Source organism: Nanorana parkeri, unplaced genomic scaffold, assembly GCF_000935625.1.
Source record: "Nanorana parkeri isolate BGI_ZX_2015 unplaced genomic scaffold, ASM93562v1 scaffold5, whole genome shotgun sequence".
NCBI lineage: Eukaryota > Metazoa > Chordata > Amphibia > Anura > Dicroglossidae > Nanorana > Nanorana parkeri.
In genome coordinates this window covers 3,887,176-3,898,696 of record NW_017306273.1, presented here as the reverse complement: position 1 = coordinate 3,898,696, position 11,521 = coordinate 3,887,176, and the positions used below count along the sequence as shown (strand labels likewise).

At 48.6% G+C, this 11,521-nt stretch overlaps 1 protein-coding gene across 1 annotated transcript in view; it reads left to right on the top strand.

The window, feature by feature from the left end:
* Positions 1-257: 257 nt before the first annotated feature.
* The window catches only part of ARHGEF16 (Rho guanine nucleotide exchange factor 16), a 36,238-nt gene continuing 24,974 nt past the window's right edge, over positions 258-11,521 (top strand). The window contains exons 1-2 of the mRNA XM_018576903.1: positions 258-460; positions 10,746-11,284. Of these exons, the coding sequence (XP_018432405.1) occupies positions 10,760-11,284 (525 nt within the window). The 5' untranslated portion in view covers positions 258-460; positions 10,746-10,759. The remainder of the gene's footprint in view (positions 461-10,745; positions 11,285-11,521) is intronic.

Here is an 11,521-nt window from a genome sequence, read left to right as displayed (position 1 = left end):
AGAGGTGTAGTCCCCTAGCAGCTGCTCAATCTCCCTCCGTTGCTGTGCACATTTCCTAACGCAGAAGCTGCAGCCCTGAACCGCATGCTGAGAGTTGTAGTCCCCTAGCAGCTGCTCAATTTCCTAACGCAGAAGCTGCAGCCTTGATCTGTGTGGGGGGGGTGAAAGCGCACCCATTCCAGTGTGATGGCAGCTCTGCAGACAGCCCTTCCTTTTCTGGGAAGTGCTGCAGCTCCTGTCCTGCACACACCTGAGTGATGTCATCAGCTGAGTGGGGCTGACCTAGAGAGGAGAGACGCACACAGGAAATGACTGAAGGGAGGAGACACTTTTACAGTGAGCACAGAACAATGTCTTCTGCAGGACAACTTCATGAAGCACCCTGGTCACCCTAGCCGGGGTCCCCTCTAATCTTCTGCACCCCCCTCTGCCCTGGAGGATTCTGGGAACTCCCAGCCAGGTAAGAGCTGAACTTCCCAACTGGGAAAACTTTGTAGCAGCAGCTGCCAACAATTTGTGCACTGTCAGCGCTCCATCTGCATGCAGTGCTGGGCTGCTTCTCACTCCTCAGCCATAGAATAGCTGCGGCACACTACAAGATTGCTGCTGATTGTCTCTGATCTTATCTTATTGTCCCTGGAAGTCTTATTCCCTGGAAACTCCCTGGTCTCTTGAGGTTGCAAACTCTTCTCGGGCTGGGTTGTTGTGTTTTATTCCTTTTCAGATCAACGTATGCTATACTGTCATTGCTAGAGCCCCCAATATAGCCTTTGTACACCGCCACAGAACAAGTGGGTGCTATATGCTGAAATCTTAGTTGCAGAAACTTCCCTGGTCTCTTCAGATTATAAGCATTGCTCGGGCTCGGTCGTCATGTTTATTCCTTTTCGTATTTACCTAGCCTATATTGTGATTATTATTATTATTATTATTATTTTAATAATAATATTATTTTTCATTTTTCCAATGCCCATGCAGTCTTTGTACATCGCCACTGAACAGGTTGGTGATCTATACGGAAATCGTATTTGCAGATACTTCCCTGGTCTCTTGAGATTGCAGAGTCTTATCGGGCTGGGTTGTTGTGCTTCTTCAGTTTTGAATGTAAGTATGCTATGCTGTCATTTGTTATAGCACCGAATCTAGCTTTTGTACACCGCCACAGAACATGTTGGTGCTATACTCAGAAATCTTATTCACCAAAGTTTTTTACAGCGCCACAGAATATGTTGGTGCTATATGCAGAAATCGTATTTGCTGAACATTGCCTTGTCTTCTGGAGATCTTAAACTTTTTTTGGGGGGGCTGGGTTGTCATGTTTATTCCTTTCCAAATTTAAGCATACTGTCATTGTCCTAGAGCCCCCAAGTCAGCCTTTGTACACCGCCACAGAACAGGTTGGTGCTACATTCAGAAATATAAAACATTCCCTTCTCTCTCTCTCTCGAGATTATAAACTCTTCTCTGGCTGAGTTGTTACAATGATTAGTTTTTGTATTTAGGTATCCCATACTGTCATTGTTATAGTACTGCCCCCCCCTTTCCCCCATTTCCCCCCGGATACATTCTTTGTACATCGCCACCGAGCAGGTTGGTGCTATTTACGGAAATATAAAATAAATTTTAGTTTTTGTATTTAGGTATCCCATACTGTCATTGTTATAGTACTGCCCCCCCCTTTCCCCCATTTCCCCCCGGATACATTCTTTGTACATCGCCACCGAGCAGGTTGGTGCTATATACAGAAATATAAAATAAATTCCCTTGCCTGTTGAGATTGTTAACTCTTCTCTGGCTGAGTTGTCTGTATTTAAGTATCCTATACTGTCATTGTTATAGCCCCAATACAGCCTTTGTACATCGCCACAGAACAAGTCGGCGCTATATACATCAATAACAACCTCCTGGTTCTCATTACTGACCATCTGCCCCATAAAACCTCTTTTCTGACTCATTTGGGAGAATTTATCAAAACTGGAGCAGACAAAATCTGGAGCAGATTTACACTGCAACCAATCGGCTTCTCTGTCTCATTTTCAAATCTTACCTGAGCAAACTGAAGGTAGATGCTGATTGGTTGCCATGGGCAACTGCTCCAGATTCCATCTGCTCCAGTTTTGATAAATCCCACCCCCAACCCCCCCCCATTACGTCTATCATGCTCCCTGGCTGAGCTGATTCCAAAGCAGCCAAAAGTGTTTTTTCTTGGCATGTAATGACGTGTTAGGCCCCGTTCACACCAGGCCGTTTTGGACGCGTGTTTTTGGTTTTTTTATCCGCGCTGTAACGCATGCAAATCAAAATCCCATGCATTCCTATGGGGGGCCGTGCATGCAAATGAGCTGAGTCGCGCGTAAAAATACGCCCGTTGTTTAAAATGGTCCTTGAGCTTCTTACGTGGCGCTTATCGTCTCGTTTTGCTCCATAGACTTCAATGAAATCACGCTGAAACACTGTCGCCCGGGTGTGAATGGGTGCTTGCAGCTGGATGTGGAGTAGAGATTGTCAGCTCTGCAGCCCGGCCGCCCCAGAAAACGACGAAGCCAAGCCCGCGATCGCAGAGAAAATGCCGCGTGTAATTCCTAGCACAGCGTTTGAAGTGTGGTCGAGTTTGCGGTTCTAGAAAGTCTCCAGGTCGTAGAGATGGAATTGTAAACATTGCGGTGCGTCCTTTTGTGGTGTTTTGTTGTGAAGTGTTACATTAGAAATGATTTTGGTTTGCGGTTCCCCCAGCCGCCCCTCCCCCCTCCCATCTGATTTTTCCAGCCTGCGGGGTTATTACGAGTTTGGAATCAGAACGTCACATGACCTTTTCTCTTTTTTTTTGTTTGTTTTCTGTTTTGCGTGAGATTTTGACACCTGGTGAGCTGCGAATTCACGTGTATACTTTTTTTTTCTGTAAGTGATACTAAAGTCCAAATGTTTTTACGTTATTTCAAATGCTGATTAAACAATTTACAATGGACGCTGCTCCTTTCGTGTTTTGGTTTCCTGCAGAATCAGCAGGTCCCCTGAGCACTGCTCCTGATATCCTGTTTTAGGGGGGGGGCTCCTTTCCCTTGCAGGGTTCTCTAGAGTCACCCTTGTGTGTGCTGGTAAGCTGTGTGAGTCTCCACAAACACGCAAGGCAAGCCATGATGACAAAATATAGGGAAACCGCTATCATTTGAAACTATAGGAATCCACGATGCATGCGTTGTAGCGCATTATGATATGCATGCAAAAAAAGCACAACAGTTTGAAAGAGTCCTTCATCTTTTTATTTCCCCAGGCTTCAGCTTGTACAGGAGCAGCGTGTACAGTGAGTATTCACAAGGTATTTGCATGGTATTGCGTTACTGTGCATGGTGGTATGCTGCAACACATGTGCGTTGTCTTAGAGGTATCATTTAAAATTTGACTTGGTATCAGCCTCTAGCTGTCCCTGTACAGCAGAGCTGGGACTGGTAGATGGAGAAACAGTGCAAGGAGCCACAGATAAGCTCCACTACTCCGCTCTGGTACCCCTGCGGTCCCGCCCTGCTTCTGGTACCCCTGCGGTCCCGCCCTGCTTCTGGTAACCCTGCTGTCTCGCCCTGCTTCTGGTACCCCTGCTGTCGCGCCCTGCTCTTGCAGCCCTTCTGTCGCTCCCTGCTCTGGTACCCCGGCTGTCGTACCCTTCAAATCCAGGACCGGTATTATCCATAAAAGTGTATCTAGACCAAAAATGTAACCTATTGCAGCTGACAAGTCCTTTTGGCCTGATGGCTGCATTAGTTTTCTGTTTTCAGGTTTCTTTACCTGTTTTTTCACCTGATGATCCTGCCAGTAACGCACTTCCTGTCCTAGAGTGACCACACTCCATCCCCCTTCGGTAATAGGAATACAGAAACAAGATAGTAGTACAAAAAGTAAGTAAGTAGACCTGCAGACGGAAACCAGAAACCGATGTCTCCCCCCCCCCCACATCTGGGGGGCTGATAGACGAACTGACACAATAAATCTTGTTTTCACTGATCAGAGGTGTCCCAGGCATAGGTCCTAACCATGGCAGACCTTCTCCTGAGGGAGCATGATTGTAAACAATGTTTTCCTATTGTGAATTGTCCCCGGGGTGTTATCCTCCTGACCCACACACTAAGCCATTGCAATATTTACTCATTGTATATGTTGTAACGACATCTTTACAGTGTTTACATACCAAGGCATCCCTCTATGTATGATGATTAATAATAACATAGACATGTCAGGTGTAAAATGCTGTGATTGTGAAATACTTAAGGTGCCCACACACCTTACAATTATCTGCAGATTTTCTGTGGTCTGATGGAAAAAGTGCAACAGATTGGCCTAGGTGGAGATTACTCCATCCACACAGTTAAGTGTAGATGGAGGAATCTGTTGCACCTTTTCCAGCTGACCACAGAAAATCTGCAGATAATTGTAAGGTGTATGGGCAGCTTTACACTTGCAGAGCATTCACTTCCTGCTCTAAAAGGGGCAAAATGACTTCAGTTTGGCAAAGCAATGCACACCGGGATTGCCTTGTCATCAGCAGAGCATTGCTAGGAAATATTATCTGTAATCTCAGGGAAAGGCATTTTCCTCCCTTGAGATGATGTGCATGGTCACATGTCCTAGTCACACATGTGCCAGAAATCCAGGAAGTGAAAGGAGAGCTAGTCACCTGCCCTTAGTAAACATGGCCACTGCCAGAAGACTGGGGAGGGAAAGGGAAATAAGGTAAGCAAAGAATACAAAGCCGGCAATTATCTAGAAGTATGTGTTTGTGGCTTGTCATCACTGAACATTTCTAAAGGTGTCTTTGTTGTTATTTTAAAGATATGGGTACAGGTCCGCCAGTGGCGGAACTATCGCCATAGTGACCCCGGCTGCCGCTATGGGGCCCGGAGCACCCGGCCAGGACGAGGAACAAAGGGATCCTCCTGGTGCTGTGCGGGCCGCCTGGGTTGCTATGGTATTGCAGGCTGCTGGCTCTCACTGGCGGCTGCGAGGAGGAACGCGCCGCTGTCCAGATCACTGACAACATGTCGGTGATCTGTGCAATGGCACATTCCTCCTCACAGCTGCTGCTGAGACAGTGATGGCCAGCGACCATGAAGGAGGAGGCGAGGCCTAGTGGTGAAGGAGGCTACCAGGTGAGAGGTATGTAGGGGTGTGACCAGCCCACCTGAGACCCTGCAGAGCCCACCGTAGAGGGTCTATGGCGGGCTCTGCAGGGTCACTCTCAGGTGGGCTGTTTGGGATCTCAGGTGGGCTCTCATAGGACCCCATACAAAATTTTGCTACGGGGCCCTGTGATTTTCTAGCTACGCCCCTGAGGTCCGCTATAAGTTTGATATTGACTAACGTAGGAAAAAGTTTCAAGGGTGCACAGCAGCCCATGGTGGGGCACTGATGTGCGTATTTAACACATCGTTGTGCCGTGCACTGCATAAAAAAAACGCAGCATGTTTGCATTCTATACGACACACCTGCATGACCTAATCAGGGCAATTAGGAAGTAATTGTTTCAAAATGTATCTTTGTGTCCTTCCTGTGTTGATCTGGCTGATGAACGCAGCTTAGTGCACCTGGTGTGACTGAGCCCTATGGATGCTGCGCGGTTTTTCTTTTTATGGCCGATCGGCGGGGGAAACCTGACAGTTTAACTTCCTTTTTGTCTTCTACGTGGGAAGAGAAGTTTCTAAACCGCGCCGACCTTTTCTATGGAGGCCTCCTCTCCCTCCCTACATGTAACAAATGATAAGCCTCGGGGCGCTCTGCTTTTGTTTAGGAGTTGGAAAATAAAACCTCCCAAAGACAAATGCCCCGTGATTGGGCCGCATTGTGGACGATGCGTTTGCACAGAAAGGGCGTCGGCGTCCTGCGGGGGATCTACGCTGTAATCTGAAATCCGTGTTTGAGCTTCTGAGTCACTTTCTTTCACAGCAGGAATTGTGAAAAGATATTTATACGTGTGGCCGGCTCACAGCGGCGGGTCAGCGTAAGATGGCCAAAAAGTACCTTTCCTTAAAGGAGTCTTCCGCAATGTTATATACCTGTGTGAGAAGCCACAGATGGCAGCTGTCGTAAGTCAGTTGTCGTCTGGCGCAACTTTTCTAGCTTCACTGCGAGTGCCAACGCTGTCCTGGAAAGCACCGCAGTAATTGTGTACATCCAGTAAATGTATTTATTTATTAATCATAGGCTATAGAGTGCCGACAATGTACACTCGCATCAGTCCCTGCCCTGCAGCTTACAATCTAAGGTACACAAATGAGCCACTTTACCTTCTAACTTGTGTTTGGAAGGAAACCACAATACCCGGAGGAAACCCGCACGAGCACAGGGAGAACATGCACATAGTGTCCTGACCGGGATTCGAACTGGTGACCCCCCATTGCTGCAAAGCAGAAGTGCTAATAGGTCCGTCCCTATAATGAGGCAGCCAGCTGTGGGTCACTTGCCTGCTTCCTGCCCAGTAGTACTGGGGACCCCCCAGTGTTGTAAGCTGGCAGTGCTAACCACTAAGCTACTGTGCATGCCAATAGGTCACAAGCAGTGGCGTCACTAGGGGGGTACGGCCCACACCCGGGTGTCACCATTGCAGGGGTGACACCAAAATGACTGACAGTTATTTTGGTGTCACCCCCTCTAATAAGTCGGGCCCTCGGTCATGGACCGAGAGCCAGACAGTGTCAGGAGAAAGGAGGGGACACGTTGGCATACCTCATCCTGCCGGGTGAACGTCCCCTCCTCTCTCAGCCGGTGTCCATCACAGAGATGGCAGGCGTCAATCAGATGGACGTGCCTCAGGACGCCCCTGGTCACAAGGAAAAGTCAAGAGGACCGGCAACAATCTGTTGTCTAGTCTTCTCCCTATTTATTATTGGCATCTGAGCCCTGATTAAAGGGGGGTGTGGTATTGGACCCCTGAAACTAATTGGGTTTGTGTGACGACATCTTGTCTAGCAATATATAAAGATTTGCATCATGTACACGATTTCCGCGGCATGCTCATTCTCTCCACATTTCATGAACTGACCCCGACACCCCCCAAGGTTACCCCAGATGCCTCCAAAATTCAGATCCAGTGTCTTATCCTTCCCAGTTTGTTTCCGGCACCCCAGCCACACACTCACAAAATGGTATAAGTGGGAGGAATGGATTTCAGCTTCCATCTGAGGTTTCTCTCGTGGTGTGTTTTGACCTGTAAAGTTGGCGGTGGACTTCAGAGAACATTCTCATGTCATGTGTGCCGCCTCTTCATGTCCCCAGGCTCGGCTTTACCTGTGAAGGGGAATGCTCCGGTCTCATGAGGCTTTGGAGCAGGGATGGGTGTGCACCACTTCACCAGGTGCAGACGGTTACAGCTCTGGCGTATCTCTAGGGACAGGAGGAGAGATCGGACTAGGTCCCTACTTGGGTGATATTTAGTTTGCTTAAACAATTGTTGTGTGTGTGGTTTTTTTTTTTTAAATATACAATTACAGTTTATACCTATTTTTAATCCTTTGCTACATCTTATTGCTGCTAAACTCCTCCAGCCTCTTTCATCCACTTCCTGTCTAAAGGCACTGTGTTGGCTGCACATCATTGCTCTGGGCCTGCTTCCTGTGAGTGACAACAGTGTTTATAGGTGTGTCAGACCTCTGCAGAGAGGCCGCTGCTTCCACATAGAGAGCAAGGGTCCTTGTCAGCACCATGCTGGCCAGGGACAGGCTTTTCTACTTGAGCTGTGGCTGCTTTGTAACTAACATTGTAGATGCCCATTAACACTAATGCTTTGCGGCACTGCATTTTGAATGGCAGCCAATGATGACACACGTTTTGCAGCACACCACAACGCACAGTACGCTACGCATTTTGACATCCAATTTTCAGGGCATTTTGGTGCGCTGGCAGCTCATTATTTCAGTTGGCTGCCATAACATGCGTTGATGCAGTTCACGAGGGTAAATGGGCCCGAAGACTTTGAACCTCTTTTTTTGTTTTCTTGCACCTGCAATGTATTTTAGCTCAGTTCAGTTGACCTTTAAATCTTCAGAAAGAGTGGTGTGGGACTTCTCGAATGTGCCCTATAGATGTTGGACCAGGGATGGGAAACCTCGGTACTCCAGCTGTTGTGGAACTACACGTCCCGTGGGGTATTGCAAAATTCTGACAGCCACAGGCATGACTCCCAGGGGCAGATGCATGATGGGATTTGTAGAGTCACCACAGCTGATTACGCCTGCGTTAAATCATCATCCAATCTGATTGGAAGGTAATTGGTTTCTTTTATAAGATTTGCATAAATTAGAATAAATCATTGTGTCCACAGTCGCCTCCTTTCTGTCCCTTTTTAAATGCTTTGCCTGGAGAGGTGAGTTTGGGACACGCTGCACCTTCTGTTCTCTAATCTTCCTTCTGATGAGGCTCCGTTATCAGTACATGAAGAGTGAGTAGGCGTTCCAGCTACGTCAGTTACCGGGATGGTATCTGTAGCTTTACTTTCACTTCGGCCTGTCCAAGTCACGGCTAAGTGCAGAGGACAGCGAAGGATGTTCTGCTGGCTGTGGGAATAAAGTGGACCTTTTACCCCCTTTCACTAAAAGTCACATCATCATGCAGCTCTGCAGATGTGAAATCCTTTTACATTCATTAAACATATTTTGGTTTTCCTTTTTACAATCTGTTTTTCCACTTCTTGATTTAAGTGAGGCACCAGGGGATGTAGCCCTGGCCTGGTTGAGCGAGGCACCGGGGGATGTAGCCCTGGCCTGGTTGAGCGGGGGATGTAGCCCTGGCCTGGTTGAGCGAGGCATCGGGGGGATGTAGCCCGGGCCTGGTTGAGCGAGGCACCGGTTGATGTAGCCCTGGCCTGGTTGAGCGAGGCATCGGTTGATGTAGCCCTGGCCTGGTTGAGCGAGGCATCGGGGGATGTAGCCCTGGCCTGGTTGAGCGAGGCATCGGGGGATGTAGCCCTGGCCTGGTTGAGCGAGGCATCGGGGGATGTAGCCCTGGCCTGGTTGAGCGAGGCATCGGTTGATGTAGCCCTGGCCTGGTTGAGCGAGGCATCGGTTGATGTAGCCCTGGCCTGGTTGAGCGAGGCATCGGGGGAGGTAGCACTGGCCTGGTTGAGGGAGGAACCGGAGAGTGAAGACCTGGACCTGCACCGGGGGATGTAGCCCTGGCCTGGTTGAGCGAGGCACCGGGGGATGTAGCCCTGGCCTGGTTGAGCGAGGCACCGGGGGATGTAGCCCTGGCCTGGTTGAGCGAGGCACCGGGGGATGTAGCCCTGGCCTGGTTGAGCGAGGCACCGGGGGATGTAGCCCTGGCCTGGTTGAGCGAGGCACCGGGGGATGTAGCCCTGGCCTGGTTGAGCGAGGCACCGGGGGATGTAGCCCTGGCCTGGTTGAGCGAGGCACCGGGGGATGTAGCCCTGGCCTGGTTGAGCGAGGCACCGGGGGATGTAGCCCTGGCCTGGTTGAGCGAGGCACCGGGGGATGTAGCCCTGGCCTGGTTGAGCGAGGCACCGGGGGATGTAGCCCTGGCCTGGTTGAGCGAGGCACCGGGGGATGTAGCCCTGGCCTGGTTGAGCGAGGCACCGGGGGATGTAGCCCTGGCCTGGTTGAGCGAGGCACCGGGGGATGTAGCCCTGGCCTGGTTGAGCGAGGCACCGGGGGATGTAGCCCTGGCCTGGTTGAGCGAGGCACTGGGACAGTTGGCATCTATATATTGTCAAAGTAACAGGAAGTGAGGGAAAATGTCTCCAAAGAGGCCTCAAACAACAATAAAAGAGAAGTTCTTCAACGCCCATACTTAAAACTAATTGGGGTTACACTTTAAGAATTACAGAATATGATTGCAGCTTGCTCACTATATATAACAGGAAGGGTTGCCTTTCATGCAGATTCCTCTCCGTGCTTATCCTACATGCTAAACATGTTTGAAACACGTTATCAGACTTGCTACTTCATCCTCCATCATGTGTACTATGGCAACGTCTCTCCTGGAGCAACTCTAGCCAGTTTCTCTTTTACAGTTTTCCATATGTACCGTGTTTCCCCGAAAGTAAGACCTAGCACTATTTTTCAAGATTCCTGTAATCTAAGACCTAGCCCGAAAATAAGACCTAGTTTGGTGGTAGTTTGTGAGGGGGGAACTTGAAGGGCAGGAGAGATGGCATCAGCCTGCAGGGACATACTGTATTAAGGGGATGACAGGGGACTCCCTCCAGCCAACGCAGTGATGGGGAGCACTCCAGTACCATACTTCAACTGTTGTTCCCCCCCCCCCCTCTACCTTCCCCCCTGAAGGTACTGCTTAATGTAATGGTACTGTAATGTGTACCGGTAAATGGTCTACGTACGTTACCGCGCTGTCTAATGTCCCCACTGCTGCACCGCTAGTACCACTGTCCCTGATAGCAAAGGAAGCCGGCGCTGTAGAAAGTAAGGCTTCGGCGTCGGAGGGAGCAGAGCCACATTAGCCGGTACTTCCTCTATAGCGCCAGTTACTGTGACAGGTAACCAGTATACCCGATAACTTTGGATTGTTGTACATTTTGTTGCACATTAAAAAAAAACAAAATAAGACATTCCCTGAAAATAAGACCTAGTGTGTGTTGTTTTTTTTTGGGGGGGTGGGGGGGGGGGGGCAAGAAAATAAGACTGCCTTATTTTCGGGGAGACCCGGTAATGGTTACAATGTTTCTTTTAGAAATTATATTTTTGGTTTATATTAATAAAAACTAAATCCTATTTTATATTTTCTTTTAGAAATCTTCTGCACCATGTCTAACCGATATTCAGACCCATCCGTGGGTGACCAATCTTATCTTCTGTATGACAAAAATGCAAACGCCGAAGCCAATTTTTCCAAACAGCGAAAAACGTTGAAACCCGTGGATAACGCCTCGTACCTCCCAGACCGGGCCCCTACCCCAGTTGAGGCCAACCGAGTTATCCTGAGTACAGAGAGCCCGGCTGCCCACAAACTAGGAACTCAGCAATTGATTCCAAAAGGCTTGGCCATTGCCACAAAGACTAAGAACCCTCGGCACCACACTATTGCATCGTCAACTATTACCAAGGAATTTCTGCAAAGGGAGCAAAAGAGACTAGCCATCCCCGAGCTTTCTGTAGAGGATGATATTGATAGTGGTGGGTTAAAAAGGAATTTAAGGAATCAGTCTTACAGGGCAGCTGTGAGGAGCTTTAAAGATGAAGATATCCAGCCCTTAAAGCCGATGTCAACCCTAAAGCCGGTTTCAGAAGATCCACATGCTCCACCCCCGAGGAGTCCTGGAAGATCTAAGGTTTGTCTAATGTATCACTATTATTCTAAGTACTCTGTTCACCTTTTCCGGTCACCAGGCATGGAGTAAGGAATACATAAAAATGACCCCCTCTGCTCATTAATGGGTTTGTTATAAGGTACGGACAATTTGTCCTTGAGTGACTTAACCCATAGTATAAATTGTACTAGATTTTGGGAAATATCACTTTTTTTTTTAAATTATTGTACACTTTTTATTTAGAATTATACAGTATAT